The following is a 23,391-nucleotide window of genomic DNA, read 5'->3' as shown; positions in this document are numbered from 1 at the left end:
GCATATTCTTTTGGCAAAAGGCAGGAGCACAGAGAGTAAGCCCAGTTACACGTATTTTAAGCCTTTGTTCAGGTCATATTTGCTTACCTACTGTTATTAAAGCAAGTCACATGACTAAGCTCAAAGGTGTGGGGCAGGGTAGGCACTGCCCCTACAGTGAGGCCGTAGCAAGGGTGTGGATGTGTGCTGCTACTACAGAGGAGTGAAGAACTGAGACCAGTCATCCAGTCTGTCTCATGCATCAGAATTTACATTGCTTGTATACAGGATGTTCTTTCCTGATTGCTTTACTAAGTTGGGTTTATTTAATGGCTAAGGAGTGCTTAAATATTTTTCTAGGCTGAAAGTTTTTCAGTCATACTTCATGGTGTGGAATTTCTACTTGTCTGTCTCTTATTGATAATGCATCCAGATTGCTTTCCAAGAAATTCTTGGCTCTATTGACAAGTACTCCTTCAGCTTCCAACTGGAGTGACGTGCTGTCTGAAGCTTGTATCATTATTAAGCTCAGTTTTGAGTAAAGGAAGGAAGTCCTACCTTACTTAGCTCAACAGATCATTATAAGCATGTGACTGTGTTTAAACAGCTTAAAATAGCTTCACTTTGGGTATTTGGCAAAAGGAGTAATCTTGAATGTACGTAAGTGCAACACCTTTCAAGATGCTGGCTAAGAGAAAGTGGCTTTCAAGCACTGTGTGAAGGACCTGTAATAACAATGAGTGCTCCAGCCTACGAGTTTTTAACCTTGGGTTGTATACCCAAGGCGTTCATGGTTAGGCTTTATGAGGTACTTAAACTTCCCAGAAATTCCATTTAAAATTTGGAGAAATGGGTCAGATTCTCTTCAGAGTTGCAAAGTGGTATGTTAACCCAAAACATTTTAAGAGCCACGGCTTTAAATTAGTCTAAAATCTAATCCTGGATTAATGTACATTGTCAGAGTGTGGAGAAATTGGGTCAGAGAATATTTGCTCTCCTTACAATTATTTTTACTAAACTATGTTTTGGCAACATGTCATTCATTAAAAAATACATCAGTGCATAAGCATCACATTCATTTATATTTATATGTTTGTGTATGTGTTTCATATTATGTATTTCATCAAAACACAGCCCTATGAGACTTGTTTCTGTGTTTACTGTAGGATTTGCTGGTAGTTTCAATTATTACCTTTTAAATAACCTCTCGGTATTATAGGTAGTTACACTTTTTCCTAAGTATCAAATTTCTTTTTAAGTTCCTAGAAAATTTGAATATCATAACTGATTGTGTTTGCACTGTTGTATTGATTGCTAGGAAACTGAGAGGCAAATTTATCTTTAGCAAAGGTTAATAGAAACATGGCATTCGGTTTTTAACACTAGTGTGGCTGCATCTCTTTTCTTCCCTTTTTACCTATTGCTTCAATTTTCTTATTTAAACGTATTGATTTTATTAGGATTTATTTCTTTGTAAGCTACCTGAATCCTTTCTGTAATAAAAGTAGAAGTAAATACGTGTAGTAGAATCCTTTACTGAAGTAATTGGTTATGATAATCTATTAGAAAAAAAATCTATTGTCTGCCAATCATAAGACTAAAAAGCTTTATTTAAAGAACTATAAATGTACAAGTTTTAGCCAATATTTTGATCTAGGACCACACTTAATTCAACAACAATTTGACTTAGCTTCTTGCCTTTATTGAGTCTCTCCAAAATATTCAACTTTGTTTTCATAGAAACAACTTCCTTTTTGCATTCATACTGAATTGGTTCAGATATATTCAAATTACATAATTGTACAACTGGTTTAAACAGATGTGGGTTTAAACGCAACTTGAAGAGGATTGTGGCTGAGAAAATTTGTTCATGTAAACACTTAAGTTTTTTAATACTTTAAGAATTTTATAGACAGTCTCTGAAATTCTACCATTAGTTAGGAATTTGAGAATGGATGAATTTATCAGGAGGAAAACATGAAGAACAGATTAGGTATTATATCTTTATATATTAGGCTGTTCTACAGTGCAAATAATAAAGCACGCTACACCTAGCTGCATGGACAAGTATCAGAAGGAGTCTAATGTGTGAGAATAAATCAAGATTCACAAGACCTACAGTATGATTTCTTTTATAGAAAATTCAGTAGCAAGCCTATATATTGAGAGATCCATCCAGACATAGTAGCATGAAAAAATAAGAGAAGACAGTAAAAAATTTTAGACCGGTGGCTCCTTCTGGAGAGAGTGGGAGGAATGGTCATAGAGGGATGCACGAGGTATTCTAATGTTTTCTTTCTAGAGCTGGGTGGTATGCATGTGGATGTTTAGTTATTATTTAAACTTTATGATGTATCCATTCATATGCATATTTAATTAAAAATTAAACCTTAAAGCAAAATAGGTAAAGAGAATTAAAAATAACAAGGACAAATACACAGTTAAATATACCCTACCAAGAAGCCCGGTTAATAAACAACTTATTTCAAGAAGAGAGTGAGGAAAGAGACTTGAAATACCTCTGATTGTTTTAAACATACATGTAACGTGTAAAGATGTGTGTATATGTATTTTAAATAGTGTCTGAATATTTAACCTAATTATGGCATTACAGTGATAAAAGCATAAAAATAATTAACAGAAAGTGATTTTTACAAAAATGATTGTTTCATCTTTGTTCATTTTTGATTATCACTCTATGGTCAAAACTACATAATGCACTAAAAATAATTACTATAATAAATTCATTTTTTCAGCAGAAACTGTCATGTTTCTAATATTCATGACTTAACTCATGCCAGACAATAATCTGAGAGATTTTTTTATCATAAAGTTTAAAACCCCTGCTAGTCTCTAAGTAGACTTTACCTAATTTAGAATCATTTATGGAAAGGATAATGTACCCGAATCCCATTAACCTTCCTTGGCCCTTTAATCAGTATTTTCTCTAGATAGAAGTTTAGCTGTTCTTATACAACCTTTAATGACTGAAATCCAACTATTTAGTATGCTAGTCTTACAATCTACAGTGTTGGTACTTACGTTCTTAGATAATATGCTTCTCAGAGTTCCATTAATATGCTATAAAATGCCATAAAAAATTTATCCTATGCCACTGAGTTTCCAAAGTGTACCATTTTTTTTTTCACTGTGCTTCAAATAAATAGATAAAATAGTCATACTTAAAAAAAATTTGTCCTTTAAAAATAATCATATGATATGGAATTTTTTGAGGAATAAATTTTATGCAGTGTGACTAGTGTGTTTTTATTTTGTTAAAAACAGTTGTATTTTTATGTCTAAAATTTGAGAGATGATTATACTATCTTACCACACTGATTTGATGTTTATAAGACTTTTTTTTTTTTTTTGGTCAGGTTAATGTATTATTTATAGAAAGTAACATTCATTCTTATTAGGTATCAGTTCTATGAATTTTGACAAACATATGCAATCTTATAACCATTTCTATAATCAAGAGATAGAATATTTTCATCACCCCAAAAAGTTCTCTCATGACCTTTTGTTGAGTCTCCCTCCCACCACCTCCACTATCCACTCCAGCCACTGACAACAATGTATTTCTTATTCCTTAGTATAGTCTTTTACCGTGTTTCCCCGAAAATAAGACCTAGCCAGACCATCAGCTCTAATGCGTCTTTTGGAGCAAAAATTAATATAAGACCTGGTCTTATTTTACCATAATATAAGACCCGGTCTATATAATACAACACAACACAACTACAACTACAAAACTACAAAACTACAACTACAACACAAGGTCTTATATAATATAAGATAAGACCTGGTCTTAATATTAATTTTTGCTCCAAAAGACTCATTAGAGCTGATGGTCCAGCTAGGTCTTATTTTCAGGGAAACAAGGTATGTCTGATTTATTTTGTTTAGCATAATGCTTTTGAGATTCATTCCTGTTGCATATATCAGTAGTTTGTTCTCTTTTATTGTTGAGTAGTATTGGCTGCACCACAATTTATTAATTCATCAGTTGATAGACATTTCGGGTGTCTAGTTTATGGTAATTATGATTAAAGCCTCTAAACATGTATACAGGTTTTTATGTGGACATAGGTATTTCTCTTGGGCAAATGCTGAGGAATGAAATTGCTGGGTCATATGATAAGAGTATGTGTAATTTTATAAGAAACTGCCAAACTGTTTTCCAAAGTGACTGTTTTCTTAAGAGTCCCAAGTGGCCTTCTGGAATAACATTGCTTCTGCCTAAAGAACTTACTTAACATTTCTTGGAGCATATGTCTACTGACAGTGATTTCTCTTGGCCTTTTTTGGGGGGTGGGGGCAGGTGGGGATGGGTGAAGGAAGTCTGGAAAAGTATTTAGCCTTTGTTTTTGAAAGATATTTTTACTCCATTAATGTCTGGATTAACTTTTTTTCTTTGATACTTTAAAAATGTCATTCCATTTTCTTATAGTTCACATAGTTTTAAATGAGAGGTCTTATTTCTTTTCCTAGTTCCTTTGTATATAAAGTATGTTTTTTCTCAGGCTGCCTTCAAGATTTTCTCTTTGGCTTTTAGCAGTCTGATATGTCTAGGAGTTATCCTGCTTAGGATTCTTAAGTCTGTGGTTTGATGTCCTTCATTATCTGTGAAAAATTCTCACCTGTAATCTCTTCAAATATTTTTTCTGCTCCTTTTTGCTCTTTCTGGAATATCATTTTCCTCATATGTTAGACTCTGATATTATATTCAACAATTCTTACATATTCTTTTTATTTCACCTTTTTTTCCGCTTTATTTTTCAGTGTGGATAATTTCTATTGATTTATCTTTAGGGTCGTTGTTTCCTCAGCTGTGTCTAGTTGAGCATGTTGAAGGAATTTTTCATCTCTGACATTTTTTGTAGCATTTCCATTTTCCTATTTCTTATAGATTACATCTATCTGCTGAAATTCCTCACCTATTTAGCTATGTTGGCCACCTTTTTCTCTAGATTCTTTATCACAGGAAGCACAGTAATTTCAAAGTCCGTGTCATATAGTTTCAAATTTAAGGTCATCTCTGAGTCTATTTTTGTTACTTGCTTTGTCTCTTGAAAATGTTTCTTTTCCTGTTTGTTTTTTTCTGCTGGGGTTTTTTGTTTGTTTGGTTTGGTTTTTGCTTACTTTATCTGTGTCTTCTCATTTTTTATCAAATTCCAGTCATCTTGTGTAGAACTATATAAGCTGAGATCTGTAGTATTTATGCAGGTATTATGGGTGGTTGACTCAGTATAGTCAGAAGCTGGGCTGGGTCTGAGTACTATTGCTATATCAGTTCACCATAGTTTCACTTTCTCTAGCAGTGGGCTGGTGTTGCCTAAGCATGGGGGCCTAGGTAATGGAAGGTGTTTCTCAGTGTTAGCACTCCACCCTCAGCTTTTAGTCACCCTGCATGGCAGAGTCACAAGTGGTTATCTGTTCACACTTTAACTCCCTGAGGGATAAACTGCTGTTTCTCATTCTGTACTAGGTTGTAAGGGAGTGTTCTCTGTTGTTCTGATCAGCTTCAATCTTAAGGAGGCCCTGACATCCATGAAAGGAGGTGGGAAGCTTTTCATTGTTCCTATTCCTTCTTTCTCTGGCAGCCAAACTGCCTTGTATCCGTGAGTGGTTTTGAGCGGTGGAGAACGTCTGCTTGGTATCAGTATGGGATCTTTTCCTGTCCCTCCCCAAGAAGTAGAGATTTTTTCTTCTACCCTTCCTCCACTTTTCCTGTGCCCTAGGGGTGACAGGCTTTGCTGCTTTTTCCTAGAGGTTTAAGGCTTTGCTTCGTAGGAGGTTTAGAGACTGTACAAAAAACTATTTACACTAATGGACAATTTCACAGATGCTATTAAGAGGATTCTAGTCAGTGTGATCTATTTTGATCATAGTTGCTTAAAATAACGGAGGATTTTTAAAAGCTGGGTAGCAGGTAATTTTTTCATTTTCATATTTCATTTGCTGATTCTATTCCTGTTTTCTGAAACTATTTCACTAATCCTTATTGTTAATTATGAGGGGTTTTGCCTTTTTAAATATTTCCAAAGCCTTTTTAGTTTTTGGCACTGTTCTTTTTTTATTTTTAATTTATGACTTTTCAAAGTCAGTGATATTAAGTGTACTTTTAATTTAAGATTGAAATGTTCATGATTGCCACATTCTTCTTAGAAGGGACAAAACTAATATCCATACTCAGTGATACAACTATGTGCTTCAGATTTCAAAATCCAGGATGAACAGTGTAAATTATTAATATGACTCTTGTTAGTTTGATAGACATTATCAAGCCATCTTTTAAAAACTCATTTTATTTGTAAGAACACACTCTTCAGGCCTCAGTGAAATGATCAGGCAGGGTGGAAACTTCTTGAGAGGTTGTATGGCAAGATAGTTACAAGCATGGACTACGGAGCCAGACCACTTGAGTTCTTATTAATTTCACATCTTAGTAGTTAACACCTAGAATACGCTTCAGTTTCCTCATCTAAATTGCAGATACCAATAGTACCTACCTCGAAGGCTTGTTATGAGAATTAGTGAACATTAATACATGGAAAGCACTTAGAACAGTGCCTGGCACAGATAGTACTGTAGTACATATCAGTGTTTGTTATTATCAGTGTTACAAGACAGAGTCTCATCGTACAAGTCACAAAGAGAAGTTGCTAAGCTGCACCATCCAAGAATGGAAAGGTAAGGGACTGGGAAAAACACTGGTGAGAGATTCTTCAGCCACACATTATTCCAGAGGCTGTCGGGAGAGAAGGGCAGAAGGCGTAAACCTAGCCACGTATCCTAGAGTAGGAAGCCATGGTTACCTTAGACAAGGTCCTTGTTTCTCATCACACAGGATAGCTCTGGCTTCAAGGCCCCAAGTGCACTGAGTCCATGGGGTAGAGGCAGAAGGAAGGGAGGGGAGAACAAGCCAGGCAGAGAATTGGCCAGAAGAGCAGGCTCCCTTCTGTATTCCTTCATTCTGATCAGAACACTAATAATCTGGAATCAGACTCACTCATGGATTATTATTCCAGGGTTAGCTGTCTGAATTTCAACAAATTATTTAACCCTTTGATTTTCCCTTTCGTTATAAAATAGAGATGATAATAAGACTTCTGAGGTTGTTAAAGGAAATAATCCCTGTAAAGTGCTTATTAGCTCAGTGCCTTAAACATAGGAAGTGTTCTGGATGGTTATCATTTTCACCATCACCCTCATCATCATCATCATTTGGTATGTAGAGTCCCAAATACCTGAATCCTGACCTGACAGAGCCTGTACTTCTATATTTTTTCTCATTTCTCAGGCTTCTAAGGAGATAGATAGATAGATAGATAGATAGATAGATAGATAGATAGATAGATAGATGATAGACAGACAGACAGACAGACAGACAAAGGCCAAACAGATTCTCACACTTTATCACAATGAAGCTTTCACTTTTACACAGTAGACCCTAGTTGTACTACACTGGGCTGTTTGGATAACTACGTAACAGAGACCCGACTCTCTCACTCACATATATACCAGCACAGCTCTCCTTTGGCAAGGTACGGTAGAGGTTTTAAAAGCATGTCATCTCCTAATTATAGTTTTATTTCTGATCTTCATGCTTTTTGCTTCTTTTTCATACTTGCTATACAAATTAGGACCTTATATGATGCTAAATAAGTGTTGATAGCAGCTATCCTGTCTCATTTCTGTTCTCAGAGGAATGTCTTAGTCAGCTCAGGTTGCCATAAAACACCACAGACTGGGTGGCTTAAGCAACAGAACATTATTTTCTCCAGTTCTGAAGGCTAGACATCCAAGGTCAAGGTGCAAGCATGACAGGTTTCTGATGAGAGCTCTCTTCTGGCTTATACATGGTCACCTTCACGCTTTGCTCCTCACATGGAAGGGCCAAAATAAATACATGTGAAAGGCTTTGGATCTAGTTTTAGAGTGATTAAACAGAGACTGAGTCCCCAGAATATGTGGACGCCATTGTCACTTTTAATAGTTTATGTTTATAAAAATATTTGACTGATAAATTAAATTGAAGTAAACTACTTTCGTTTATATTTCATAGGATAGCAATTAAGAATACGGAGAAAGAGGCAACGTGTGAAATAGATTTTTCTGTTGGACTGCCTAGGTTCAGATTCCATTTTCTGCATTTGCTAGCTCTGTGATCCTGGCAAGTTACCTAACCTCTCTAAGCCTGTTTCTTCACCTGTAAAAGGACCTAATTACACTACCTGTCTTCTGGGGCTTTGAGAAAACTTAAGTGATAATCTGTAAAGTGCTTGGCACATAACAACTACAATTTATTGAGAACCATCATCATCATTTTTGTTGTTAAATTGAAAGACTTGAAAGTTAATACAAGTGAAGGAAGAAGAGTTCCTCCTGGATACAAACTACTTCAAGTTAAAGAAAATACAAGTAAAATAGCCTTACCAAGATATTTATTATAGTATAAGATATGTCTGACCAAATTATTTTAGTTAAAATGTCTCACTTACATGTGAAAGTAGCCTTGGAATACATCTAAAATTAAACTGTTTAAATATTCTAACAGTAGAATTAATTTGAGAAATAGAGCCTTGTCACATTGTCATAATTTGTAAATTAATTTTTACAACTATTTATTCGTATTATTTAATTTTAGTAAACATTATTTTGATAAACAGCTATATTGTAATATACCATACTCAGCTTTTTTGTATGTCAACTATATCTGTTTGAAAAAGTTTCATAACCAATTGGTTTATTTTTAAATAGTAGTTGTGATGTACATCTAAGTCTAAAAGTGAATTCTGTGGCAGAAATATACATTTCTTAAACCATTAAAAGATAGTTTTTTTATGGGAAATTATTCAAATAAAGAAGCTGTTACTGAAGCTTATAATTTAGGTGGTTAGTGATAGGTATTTGACTGCCAGAATTTCTTTGGAAACCATGTATTATCCCATTTCTTTTATCACATAGAATACGAGATCAAATATTTAAAAACTTTGTGCCCAGAGATAGAGAGGAACATACTGCTATTAAGAATAGTTTGGATTTCTTTGAATTTACAAGTAAATTGATAAGTAAACAAGTACTTTTCCTTTCACAAGGAAAACAGAAAATTTTCAAAAACAACTTAAAACATTGCAATATTTTTATTTTCTTCTATATTTATAAATATATTGCTCTCTTCCCTTAATTTAAATTTCTCACACCATTGGCATGTTTGTATTACCCAGATATATATATATATCCCAGTAAATATATAATACCAGTAAATATATAATATTTACTCTTCATTTCTATAAAGGTTTAGAGGTCCAAAGAGATGACATTTTGTGGATCGCCATGGCAGGGACTCATCAGATATGGGCACTCCTGCTGGACTGTGGAAGACTACCAAAGAAAAAGTAAGTGGCAGCCATCTCTCTGGGTAAACTGCATGCCTTGGGGTTCACAGAATTCCCTTTCCCAAAGTCTCCATCCTTGCCCCACCCACTGTACTAGTCAGCATATGCTGGGCTGTATTCTAACTACCATGACACACAACCCAGATCCTCCGTGGCTTAAGACAAGGTTGATTTTCTGCTCAGTCACATAAGTTTGCTGGGGAACAAACCTGCTCTGTGCCCCCGGCTGATGAAGCAGCCATGATCTGGAGCTTTGCCAGTCATCCTGGCAGAGAGAAAGACAGGTGGGAAGTCGCTTACTGGCTCGTAAAGCCCCTACTCAGAAGTGACATGTCACTTCTACTTACGTTTCATCATCCAAAGTAAGTCTCATGACCACACCTAACCTGAGAAGCGCAATCCCCCTGAGCATCCAGAAAGAGAACTGGAAACATTTGGTGGGCACTCAGCTTTTAATGTGCAGTTCAGACATCCCCAATTGTTAGTTCAGATATTTGAGTCCTGTACAGCAGAGTGTGAATAGCTCAGGTTTTGTAGTTAGGCCTGAAATTGAATGCTGGCTCTGCTGCTTAACTATCTGTGCGAGCTTTAGGAGAGCCACTTTAACTTCCTAAGCCTTAGTTTCCTTATTTATATCTCTGTTTTAAGAATCAGTACTCAGTGTGAAGAGCTCAGCCTAGTGCCTGGCATATACAGTAAATGTTGGTAGCTTTGTTGCTGCTGTTGGGGCTATAAAGATAAAAAAGTGGTGCCTCTACAGAGTTCCTTACATCTTTTCGATAGAGCCTTTCCTCTGCTTCCTAACACCGTAGTAGAACTGACCGTACTCTTATCTGTGGTTGGCATACAGTGTTATTGCTGCACTGGTAAGTTCGTTCTCGCTCCCCTCCCCACCTCTTTCCCTCTCTCTCTCTTTCTCTGTTCTTGGTTGTACTTGTTTACCTAACTATTTCCTCTTACTAGACTGCCTCTTAAAGGAAAGGACCCTCATTCATTTTTGTGTCCCCTATACCTAGCCCAGTATCTGGTACATAATAGGAGCCCAGTAAGGGTTTGCAGAATAAAAGAAAAAGTCATAGACCATAAAGACTGTCAAGTCACCACAGAAAGTATGTGCCTGTCATCAGTTATTTTTATCAGTAGAAAGGAAGAGATAGATAACCCAAAATACCAGGTATATTTCAAATAGTGTGTATGTGTGTGTGTGGGCGGGGGGGGGGTTTCTGTATGATTTGCAACATTTAATCATCCATCTAACAAATATTAAACATACTAAATGCTAGGCACTGTGTTAGGCAATAGGGATGAAACATGTTCACTAATTAAGAATAAAATGAAAAGATATGGTTGCTGTCCTCAGTGGGCGTAGAGAGGAAGCATCAGATCAGCAAACAGACAAGACAAAGTTGGAAGTACAGGTGCTGTGTGTAAAAGGAATCACGGCAGTCGTCCTTTAAACCAAAATCATCCCTTACGTAAATAAGGAACACCCGGATCGATCTGGTATCAAGGAAAGCTTCCTGGAAGAAGCTACTGAACTAAATCCTGATGGAGGAGTAGACGTGAGACAGGGAGAGTGGAGGTTTTCCGGGGAAGAAACGACACTGGTGATGTCAGGACAAGCAGGATCAAGAAGTGCCTCATGAGCCCTTTTAAGAGATTTGAACATTATTTTACATAGAAAGTGTTAAGCTGGGAAGGAACATGATTAGATTTGTGTTTCTGAAAGAACACTGGTCAGCACTGGGAGTGGGACAAGACTAGGGACAGCAGGAGGAGGCTGTTGGTTTTCTATAGGCCAGAGATGGTAGTGGCCTGAACAGTGAAGTGACCAGTAACATTTCCTGTGAGACACAATGAGAAACAGTAAAAAGAAATAAAAGAGATGGCCAGAATACGCCTTTCTAAGTGATGGCTGTTTTGGATGTAGATAGTCAAGAGTGGACTAAACTTCCAAATAAGTCGAGTGGTCCCTCTCATATTTAATAGGGAAATGTCCACCCAGATCACACTTACCTGTATCATAATTGTAAGGATGCTTTATTTATTACTAATCTTCAACAGGGAATGACTCCTAACATTTTAGAAGTTACTGTTTCTCCCTACCTTTTATTTAATTAAGGGAACTCCTTTTTAACTTGTTAAGACTCCTTATAGTAATTACCTTTTAATTCATTTGTTTGACATGTTAGTTATTACATGTATTTCTCTGACTAGATTATTTTTATAAGTTCCTTGAATAATTGGCCATATTTTATACATTCTGTATCCTTTTGCCTCCATCCTCTGCTCCCTACTAACTTAGCCTTGGGAACATATCCACCAGTAGTGATTGATGGTCATTTTAGTCTTTTACATGTGCCATATTTGGATCTGATATACACATAGTCTCTGATTATTTTGCTTTCTATGTCAGCTTCTTCCCTTCCTTACAATGTATCTGGCATAAACTTAGAAACTAAGGTATAAAACTTACTTTGCATCACAAAAAGAATCATTGCAATAATCCTTTAAATAGAAATTTCCCTAGTGTCTATAAGACATTGATTTGTATAATTGATTAGTTAAAGAAGCATAATCATCCTATGTCAGTTTCATAAAATGGGTAATGCTTGACTGGCTCTCTTTCAAAATAATGTTTTTTAAATTCCTTTTGCTAGTCTCTACTATGTACAAGAAAACAAAACATTTTCAATGAAAATTTAAGCTTTAACTATCAAGAGCTAGATAATCTTTTTAATTCCCTTTCAGAACCTAATATTACATGAGGCTAAGAAGAGGTCAAGAAGTTAAGGTGGAATCCAGCTTGTACTATCTCTGACCATTTGGAGAAAAAAAAAATCTGTCCCATCAGTGATGCGATCATTGTAACTCTAACCTTCTCAGTGATTTCCTTTCTGGCCATTGAGAATAGTTTCAGTTTTGTGTGTCAATAAAAGAAGGAAGGAAGAAAAGAAGGAAAGGAAGGAAGGAAAGAAAGGTCCCTACACAGTGAATAAATAATGATTTAGAACAAGTATCGGGAAAGCTGACTTGCACAATTTAACTAGGCCAAGCTCACTAGGGTTTTTTGTTTGTTTGTTTTTTTTACAATGCTTATCACCACTGATTTCATCGTTTACACTCATTTGTTTAATAACTAAATTGGGTACAATGTAACAGTGTTGACTTCACCTATAAACTTGTCTTTTTCAGTGAGTTAAAAAAAGGAACCTGCCTTCGGTTTGCTGGTAGTGGAAATGAAGAGAATCGAAACAATGCATATCCTCACAAGGCAGGTTTTGCCCAACCTTCAGGTCTCTCTCTGGCCTCAGAAGATCCGTGGAACTGCCTGTTTGTAGCCGATAGTGAGAGCAGCACAGTGCGAACCGTCTCACTGAAAGATGGAGCAGTGAAGCACCTCGTAGGAGGAGAAAGAGATCCCATGGTAATGAAAGTCATGGTCGCCCAGTGTGCCCAGACACTTACCAAGCTTGCAGTTTTCTGAATTGTGAAGAGTTAATAAAATTCAGGGGGGAGAGGGAGAGAGAGAGAGAGACAGAGAGAGAGAGAGAGAGAGAGAGAGAGTTCTTGGACCTATCCATAAGTTAAAAGTGGAAGTCAGACTAAAGGAAATCTGAACATAAAGAAACAAGTAACAAAACCATCTAAGAAAAATAAACTGACTCTACTTGATTATATACAGAGGCTGCCAAAAACATGTATACACATTTTAAGAAAGGAAAAAACTATTGAAATTGTAATGCTCAAATATATACCAATAACAAAAGATGAATACAAGTCACGTGTGACTTCTGCAATTACAAGAGGTGCTCAAAGTGGTTACCATCAGCGTCCAGACACTTCTGATTACGGCGAACTACTGCTTGAGCAACGCTGACCAAAGTGTCCACTTGTATATATATTTTTTGTCACCCTCTGTGTAAATGTCAAGGCTTCAGGGAGAAAGGAAAGATACCATATTGATTATGGAGAGAAGTCTGAATCAAATGCCCAGCCCTGTTTATATGAAATCAGATCTTTTCCCCCTTTAACTGAAGTAGCATATACAGCTGTCTTAATTTTCACTTTATGACCCTGACAAAGCACCGTAAAAATCTTAATACGTGTTTGTTTGTTTTTTCTTTAAAAAAAAAAGAATTTATTTGCTTTTGGTGATGTCGACGGAGTAGGAATCGACGCAAAGCTTCAGCACCCACTTGGAGTAACGTGGGATAAGAAAAGGAATTTACTTTACGTAGCAGACTCTTACAATCACAAGGTGAGTCTTCACAGAATTAAATGATACCCTGCTTTTCATTTGTGGCATTTAAAGTGCTGCAAGATCTGTGAGCCTCCTACAACTGCCACTCGGAAATGTCGAGAGGAATCACAGTCTTTGACAACGATAATACAAGTCAGTCTTTTCTGTTCGTTTTTGGTCCTTTCTTTGCAAGGAGGATATGATGGTGCTCTGAGCTGGGGAAAGCACTGATAAACAATTTCCTAATGGCAGTAGCCAGAATTTTGAATTGCAACCCATCAAAACTGCTTAGTAACAAATTCAGTAAATAAGGAGAAGGCAGGTAGCAGAGAAATTAATATGTCAACTAACAAATGAATATTTTGAGCTATTGAGTAGTTGCAATGCCTGCTAGCAAATAATTCCATTTTAAGCAGCATTTCAATTTCTGTCTCTATTGCATTGACTATTTCTATTTTTATTTTTCACAAAAAACAGTGGAAAATATTGTTTTCTGATGAGAGACTATACATTTAATATAGTTGAGATACATGGGGAATCATTAAGTTTAAAATATGTAGCAAATCCTCAGCCAATGTTAGAAGCCCATGAGAAGAAAGTTCAACTATGTCTCATTGTGAGAAAAAAATAACATTTAAAAAAATTTTAATTTCATAAATAATTTCATCAAAGATTGCTTATAGAGGGTAAGATGTAACTGGGGATTTTACGTAGGTTTTAGCTGTCAGAATGGAGTATCTCCCCTTAGACTTTAATTTGAATATTTGGTTTTTTCAAGCAAATATGGAAATGCCTTTTCTTTTTCTGAGATTTTTTTTTTTTTAAGAATACTAGTAACAAGCAGAAATTCTCTGGCTTGCTTGTTACTATACTTTTCTATACTACTAACATGAGCTTGAACTTCAGGTATACAAATTGTTTTTCTCTCTTTTTAGATTAAAGTTGTGGATCCAAAAACAAAAAACTGTACAACATTAGCAGGAACTGGAGATGCAAGTAATATCAGTTCCAGTTTTACCGAGTCAACTTTTAATGAACCAGGAGGCTTGTGTATTGGAGAGAATGGTCAGTTATTATATGTAGCAGACACCAATAACCATCAAATTAAAGTGATGGATTTAGAAACAAAAACGATTTCTGTGGTAAGTAATCTTAAACTATAAGTTAAAGGAGATTTTAGAAATGCTACTGAGATCCTCACAGCACTGACCGAGGCACTTTTGGTTAGTCCATCTCTAGTGATGAAAGTGAAACATGTAGATAAGAGTCTTAAGGGAATGTCTGTTTCAAGGATATCCTATTATTTCTAAAGTAAAAATTCCATTTGTGCTGAGAGTGTTTGAGAAAGATACTGAAAGATGGAAAGAATTTGATGGAAAGAACTTTCAGGAAAGGAAAAAGAGGATTCAGATCTGTGTTTAAATGTGAAGACATACTGACACACACACTACCCACACATACAATGTGGGTTGGATTGCTTAGTCTTTTTATTGTATTTTTAATGATTCTTAGATTAATGTGTAATCTTTGTTTCCTATGGTAAATCCATTACCAATCTTCCAAAGGAAGTTCTAGAAGCCACTTTCTCAAGACCCTGAAAATAAGATTGGAAACTAAAATAAGTTCTAATCAATTTTTAAAGATATGGACATGGTCTCTAATAAAATTTTCAAGCTCTCCCTTGATGTTTCTCCCTTGATGAAAAAAAATGCAAGTTATTGTTTTTAAAATTATAGGAATTTCTAAGATATGTTTTAAAATAAAAACACGGATTGTCATTATAAGTGTCATTCCTTTCGACATAGATCTTTGATATAAGATGAATGACATCTTGTAGCTGGCAATCAACATTATAAGATGTATATTATACCCACTACATTTAAAATGATAAAGTTTTATTTTAATTTCCTACTATCTGTAAACATATTGAACAATTAATTTAATTCTGTTTTACTTGTAAGTGTTGGTAATGTTTTGGCCAGGATGAAATATTTTTCTCACCCCAATAAATTTAAAAAATAAATAAAAAGAAAAAAGAAATATTTTTCTGAACCTACAAAATAATCATGAGGACGTCTAAGTAAACACATTTTAATTCAGACTAGAATGACAATTGTTTCATTGAGATAGAACCTCATAGAAAAATGAGGCTCTATGACATAAAATCCCATTTTAGACTGAAGTCTAAAAATAAACTCTCAGTCTACAGTTGCTATAAAGTACTTGTGCTTTCGTAAACAGATTTTCTTATTTCCTAGCTGCCAGTCTTCACATCTGAAAATGTTGTGGTAGATGGCCCGTTCCTAGCAGAAGAACAGAAGACGGTACCCAAACTGCCTAAATCGGCTCCAGCCATTAGTCTTCCCCCAGTGGCCACATCTCCAGGACAGACTCTTCAGTTCAAGCTAAGATTAGACCTCCCATCAGGAGCAAAGCTAACTGAAGGAGTAGCCAGTTGCTGGTTTCTAACAGCTGAAGGTATGAGAATAGTCTTAGAAATGCAAATTTTCCAGAACTTCTTGATGTTAAATCTAGCAATCTTTCTCATTTATTATGTGAATTTTGACTCTCTAGTTGGGCAGGATTTGAGGGAGGTCTTGTAACAAAACAGATCCAGCTCTAACCCCACGCTAGCAGTTTTCTTTAGTCTTTGAGGTTCTTTCCTGTTTTAGTAAAGAGCAGTGTAACGCACCCAACATTACCCAATCCTAACTGCCCCTATTTGCTGCCAGACAAGTCCATCAGTTGAGGCAGACTTCTGCAGTCTCAGAAAAACAGGTTCTTGAATGTTAGAGCTATGAAAGGCGCCAAAGGACACCATCTAGTCTAAACCTCTTATTTTATCAACGAGGGCACTAATGGCTCAAAGAGATAAAGTGATTATAATAAATGCTCATTATGATCAATGCTCAAGGGCATATATTGAATTAGGTCAAAAAATGGAATTTGAACCCAGTTCTGTTTGTTCTTATTTAGTGTCTTTTTTACTGTGTATTCCCTCTCAAAATAGCTCTAGCCCTAAAAACGAAATTATTTTTTTAAAAAAGACATATAAATTCAGTGCCACCAGTTACACATTTGGATGTTATAAAAGTTTTTAAACCTTACTCTCAATTTCTGTGCTTCATACATCACGGTTTGTGGATGGGCACCAGTCCACGGACCATACTTGGAGTGGCACTGTTCTGAGACACTCCAACATAGAGATCAACGAGAGGAGGGAGAGCCGGGGAAGAAGCAAGTAGGAACAAAACCAAGAGTGTCCTTTCCTGGAGCCAGCTGGTTGAAGGCGAGCGACCAGCTGTGTCAAGTGCTATTGATGAGGGCTAAGAACTGATCATTGATTTAATGCGAAGGGTTAATTAATGTCCTCCACCAGAGCTGTTTCAGAGTGACGGATGAGGAGGTGCCTGATTAGAGGAGGTTAAAAAAGAGGAGGAGAGGAACTGGAGAAAGCAAATACTGATAACTCTTTCGGGATAAGAGAAAACAGAGCAGCTGCTAGAAAGGGAAAATGGAGTTGAGAGAAAATGGAGTTGAGAGAACAGCATGTTATATATGATGGCAAAGATCCAAGAGAGAAAGGAATTGATGATATGGGTGGGTATCCTTTAGCATAGGAGAGGGGGTGGGATGAGTGCACAAGTAGAAGGCTGGCCTTTGCCTGGACGGGGACAACGTTCGCACAGGAAGGAGAGATGGCCCAAGGGTGACCCAGAGGTCTAAATGGGTGAGTGGGGGAATAGGTTCTTGTGGAAGCTTTTTTCTAAATGCTTGTTTTCTTAGTACATTGGGAAGTAAGGCTATCAATTGAGAGGGAATGAGAGAGAGAGGGAGAAGCTTTTGGAGGTTTGAAAAGAGGGTCATCCAGGAGGGTGGGAGGGTGACTACCCGAGGGAAATACAGAAATACGGTGTGATTGCTGAACAGCTTGAGGCCAGCTGTCATGAACTGAAAGCCAGGCTAGTCCCCCGTTTTCCTCCAGCCAAGTTGAGCCACAGCAGGCAGGCAGTGTAGGGAGAGTATTTACTGAACAGTGCTAAGTAGCAGGGGTGCTACAATGGCAGGTAATTAACTCAGGTGTGGAACACTGGTTTAGTATTAATTGTGTTTACCACTCTACCTTTCAGTAATATAGCAATGGAAATCACAGATTCTATTCTAAAGAATTAAATTGATTTTCCCCTTGAGTATGACATTTTTAAAAAACATATGCCTTTCTTTTAACTGAAGTAACTTGACATAAGCTCTTTCCAATTCAATTCTTCAGTTGTTTCATTCTTATTCTTTACTTTTCCAGATAGCATCTATCAAATGCTTCAGAGCTTTCAATCGCTGTTTATTTCAATGTGGTAGTATCATTAAGACTTGACTTACCAGTTATTAAGCCCGAAGCTGCATTTTCTTCTTTAGAGATGCCAGAGGTAGAATTTGAGCTCCATTCCTTGCTTACTACAAGAAAATGGATTCCAAAGCCGTATCTTAAAAGTATGTCATTCAAGTAGAAGAATAAAACATTGTTGGAGGGTATGTAATTTAAATACAAATGAATTACTATTGGTCAGAATCCAGGCAGAGCCTTGCCCTCACTCCCTAATTGGTGATCACTTAATCTAAGAATGCTTCCTGTTGGAGTCTATTCTCAAAGGATTCAGTTACTGCAAATTATGTACAGATTTGAAGTGTGTTTGAATCACATTGTGAACTTACTAATTTATAATAAGGAGTCAGTATACTGCCTGCCTTATAGCAGTGCTTTCCAACATCTTTAACAGAATGGACACAATTTTAAAGTAAAATATTCATAGTCCAGAAGTAAATCTGACTTCTTGTCTCTCGTGATCTTCCTCTGACCTAGTCTCCCACGCTCTTTCACATGTTCTCACTCAATCTTCCATTTCCTCCCCGACTCCTCCTCCCTCGTGCCCTCTCACACACTTTTCTTTTGTACGTGACTCAGATCCAGGCTTTATGCCGTTTACCTTGGAGCATTCTCAGGGCGGCATCCACACCAAAAGAACAGATCTCCGTAGTCTAGCCAGGAGGAACTGCTCGGTTTGGGAGGCTGGCCCTGGGGTGATTGACTGAGCCTGTGGGGAAACACCCTCCTACTCCCCACAAGGGAGAGGGCTGAGCCGGTGCGGTACAGGAGGATGTTGGGAGCCAGCTTTGTGGACAGAAGAGCACGCAAACCCTGTCATTCCTCAGTCCTCTGCTGGCTCAGAGTCAGTTCTCGACTGCCAGTTCAACGGTTCTGCCTGCGTCCATTAGTCTAAACTATTGCATCAGTTGGAAATCACTGTTAATTTAACTTCTCTGCATAAAATTAAAGAGCAGTGTATTGATTTTTTAAATAGGATATTGACACATTAATGTGTTTATGATAACTCTACTTTGTCAAACACAAATTAATTGATATTGAGTCATTGGAATATAAATATGGATAGTATTAAAGGAGAGTAAAGTAGTATATAGAGCAAATTCTTAGCTATTTTATCACTTGTCCAAGATATTGGCTCCATTTTTATTGTATAGGGACAAAAAAGGTTTCAGGCAAGAATCCTAATTCAGGTTTTTGAAAATTATTTTATAGGGTACATTTATACAGCTACGATTAAAGGACTTTTTCTTCTTGACCAGTTATTTAGAGACAGAAACACTTTAACTAAATTTTGGTCTGTATAAACTTAAAGTTTTCAGCGTATGTGAAGGTTTTAAGCCAAAAAAAAAACAACCGCATAAAAACACCACTAGCATATTATAACCTCACAAATCCCATGTGTGATACATCTGAAAAATATCAGAAGAAACATTTTCTGTATTTTATTTCTAGAATTGGACATTAAAATAGCCCAATTTACTTTCCTGTTTGATGTAAAATATAAGAAGTTCCCCATCAATCTGCTATCTAGAAAAACCAAACACTAAATAAAATGAAACACTCTCCTCAGTCCAGAAATAAGCAAAGGCCAACGAATTTTAAAGAGAACTTTAAAAGAATTGTTTACAAGCTCTTGCATAAAAGCTCTGGACTTAAATTAACTCTTTAGATTCTTACCTTTCACCTTCTCCTGACTCTTACCTGACATATTTTTCTCAAATTGGATTTTTCAATCAACAGAATATTAGAAGCAATAAACTAAAGAGATGGAGAGGACCAGTAGAGGCAGGTACTCTGGGTGATGACTGAGGTCAAAAGAGACAGAAGCCAAAAAGTAGGCATAGAATTTCATCACTATTCAATAGATGGTTCCGTTTTTTATGCAAATGGCCCCACATCATTGATGAGTCATTAGATCTTGTTCAGTGTATTCTGTTTAAGATGGCAGGAGATTATGTGCTGCATTTCAAAATGCTGGCTCTTGATATCTAACCCCCTGTAAAGCTGAATACCTGTAAGTACATGCTTCCTCCATATGACACGTGTGTGCCTTCTGCCAGAAGGCACTGCAGGAATAAAGACATTTAAAATATTTTAGTACTAGAAGATTAAAGATTTTTAGTGGTTTAGTAGACTTTTGTTATATAGATAATCCATGTCCTTAAGTCTTGGAAGAGTTTTATGTATTAAAAAGAGGTAGACAAAATCTCTGAATCTATTAGAATAATATATGCAGTGTTACTTGTTTCTAAAAACTGTTACTTTTTTTATTATTACCTTTTCATATTCAATAATTCATCATAATCTCAATTTGCAAGTCCCTGCAGAGTTGTACATACATTTGTACTCCCTAGATTGTTTTGCATTTTCGTATTATATTACTGAACACTTTTTCTTATACAGTCTTAATAATTTACCTTTTTATTTTCCAGGCAATGAATGGCTTCTTCAAGGACAGACACCATCTGGAGAAATAGAGAGCATTTCCAATCAGCCAACCATCTCCCTGCAGGTTCCTGGAGATTGCTTATCACCCGAAGCCGTTGTATCTATCAGCGTGTTTCTTTATTACTGTAGTGCAGACAGCAGTGCCTGCATGATGAAGGGAATTTTGTTCAGTCAGCCTTTACAGATAACCAGTGCACACGGTTGCTCAGCTCCAGTAGAGCTCAAGTATGTATTTTAGCAAGCTATTAGGGTGGTGCAAAAGTCATTGCGGTTTTTGCAATTATTTTTAATCTTTTAAACCGCAACGACTTTTGCACCCACCTAATAGCTGGCAACGCCTGTGTCCATCCTCACCATCACTGCACCTTACGAAAGAAGCTTTCCTGCTGCCTCTGGGTTACCAAGAAACCCACTGCTCAGTTCTAGCAACTGATACTAAAGTAAAGCTCTGATCCTTATTTATTTATTGTGAACAAATGCCTTCCTTCTGGCTGTGTATCAGCTCAGTCACTGACCATTCTTTGAACCACGATGTTGTAATCTATGCTGCTATTTGGCGTAAGACTTAAGTCCACACTATAGTATAGAATATTATCATGAGATAATTTGCAATGATTACGGATAACAATGATACCAAATATTTTAACTAACGTTTCCTACCTTTATTAATAGCAAGCAGCACATTTGAATGTGTGAATTTCACAATAACTGTAAAGAGAACCTAAAATCCAATCCACATGTTGGTATAAGGACGCCTGACATTCAAGGTGTAAGGTCTATTTTAAGCTCCCCCCAAAAAAAGTCTTTTCATCACAGTAGAAACTAAAAGTGTACCTGGGTGGTAAATATGTTCTTTGTTCTCTTCTGCAGTTTTCACAGTTGAGAGATATATTTAAAAGAGAATTATCTATTTTTATTATAAATTATTTGCTATTTTAATATACCATTATTAACGCCTTATAACTGTACAGGAAAAGGTAAAGACAGAGGCTCTGAGGACATACAGACGCACTCCTTTAACTGTTTTCTGAATGAACAGTCTTACTAAGTAACAAACAAGTCCTCAGAAATACGACTTTCAAGGAGAAAGGGATGTAAGGACACAGTACTGTTTGTGATATTATTTAATGATAAAGAATTAATTGTGATAGCTGAAGCTGATGTGAATGGGTATGTATGTTGTCTTAGAAATTCACATTTCACTTGTAAGCATAAAATACAGATTTTTTGGGTTTTTTTTGGTTCACATATTCAGAATTTAAATTATGATCATTTATGGTGATGTTTTAAAAATCACTTTTAAGCCTTCAAAGTGAAAATTTCCATATGATGCACTTTCATGCTATTAATATATATAGTATATGCTAATATATTCCTCTTTAAAATATTAAGGCTGAAACATGTAGTGATTTGATGACACTGTTTTGGGTTTTCTTTTTAAACCCAAAAGCTATAGTCACTAAAAGATACTGAAAGTTTTTTTATAGTCATAATTTCTCTTCGTAACTCTTTGAAAGCCTATTCTCGTTTTTACTAAAACTTATTCAACTGTTCGTGATTTAATAAGGTTACAAGATTTTTCAAAAAAAATCAGGCGAGCCATATTTATTCAATAAATGTTTATAGACAATATGGCATAATATACCTTTCCCCCTTCAAAAACAGTGCTAAATTTGAAGTGTAATTTTTTAAGCACCATCATCTGCCCAGTTCTTTATGTATTTTTTGAAATACAGTTTTGAACATACTATTCTCTTCTTTTATACAGGTTACCTAAATTTCTGAAGTAAGGAAATGCATACATTAAGACTTGACTTAATTTATAACCTGCTAAAGCTATTTTAAAGAGAAATATAAATGTACAGGAATCATGTTTAAAATTATGTATAATTACCTCATAAACCTTTTCTCTCCACACAAAAAAAATGTTATTCTGTAATAAAAGAATGTATAATGTTAATATTCTTTTTTATGAAGGACAGGCCATAGTCGTTTTTTAATCTCATTATCATATGTCTCATTTCCAGTTGGACAGGATAAGAATGTTTTGGCTTAATCTTTTCCTATTTAAGGATATAAACAGTTTCACTCTCTAAAAGAAGTTTATGCAGTTTTAACTTGCTAACTCAGATGTACCTGATAATTTTTCAATACTGTACACAAACACACATACAGTGTGTATTTTTATGTACATTAAAAATCCAAAAATATTTTTTAGAATCTATTAATGTTCCCTTTGTCTAGACAGTTTTAGGTTAGTATTAAGCTTATACTTCACTTTCAAAGTACAGTCTTAATGAACATTCTTATTCTTACTCAGCCACCAGTCTGCATTTTTTACATTCAGAATATTACTTATATGATTAGTATGATTTTTTTGTAAATTATACTAAAGCAATATAAATAGGTTCCTAGAATTTATGACTAACATAAGCCTCTAACATAAGCCTCTTACATAAGAGGAAGTCCTAGGAAGTTTATTTTTAAAAATTTCTTGATCCTCATCTGCCTTGTTTCCTATAAGAATGTCTGTATTTTTTAACTTTTATGAAGAGTAAGACTTTAGTGTACGTAATTCACCTTAATCAAAGTGCCTGTGGTGTTACACACACTTTGACATAATACCTGGAATCTTTGTCCTAAATTATTGTGCTGGTTTCTATTTTTTCCACCACTCTCTGTGATATCATGTATACTCAGGATTGATATGATCCCTGAAAAGAATTTTGCTTATCTTGAATATGCTGTTTCAAGCAAATATTTAACAACTATTCACAAGGAAAAACTTTACAGCTTAATCACCCATAAGTGTAACTTTGGCGAAGTTCAGTGACTAAAAAAACAATTTTCTCCTTAACTGTTCTAATAATATATTTAGTTTTAGCTTTCTACAGGTCTGATCATATTATAAATCTTAAAACAGCTACAAAAAGGTT

The 23,391-nt window shown here is 35.8% G+C and overlaps 1 protein-coding gene across 1 annotated transcript in view; it reads left to right on the top strand.

The window, feature by feature from the left end:
• The window catches only part of NHLRC2 (NHL repeat containing 2), a 38,440-nt gene extending 16,059 nt beyond the window's left edge, over positions 1 to 22,381 (top strand). The window contains exons 6-11 of the mRNA XM_019725195.2: positions 9,284 to 9,383; positions 12,579 to 12,810; positions 13,522 to 13,644; positions 14,562 to 14,768; positions 15,885 to 16,104; positions 20,440 to 22,381. Of these exons, the coding sequence (XP_019580754.2) occupies positions 9,284 to 9,383; positions 12,579 to 12,810; positions 13,522 to 13,644; positions 14,562 to 14,768; positions 15,885 to 16,104; positions 20,440 to 20,693 (1,136 nt within the window). The 3' untranslated portion in view covers positions 20,694 to 22,381. The remainder of the gene's footprint in view (positions 1 to 9,283; positions 9,384 to 12,578; positions 12,811 to 13,521; positions 13,645 to 14,561; positions 14,769 to 15,884; positions 16,105 to 20,439) is intronic.
• Positions 22,382 to 23,391: the final 1,010 nt, after the last annotated feature.

This window comes from Rhinolophus sinicus, linkage group LG07 (assembly GCF_036562045.2).
Source record: "Rhinolophus sinicus isolate RSC01 linkage group LG07, ASM3656204v1, whole genome shotgun sequence".
Lineage (NCBI taxonomy): Eukaryota > Metazoa > Chordata > Mammalia > Chiroptera > Rhinolophidae > Rhinolophus > Rhinolophus sinicus.
Note: the sequence above shows the minus strand (reverse complement) of the source record. Positions and strands in the feature narration are given on the sequence as shown.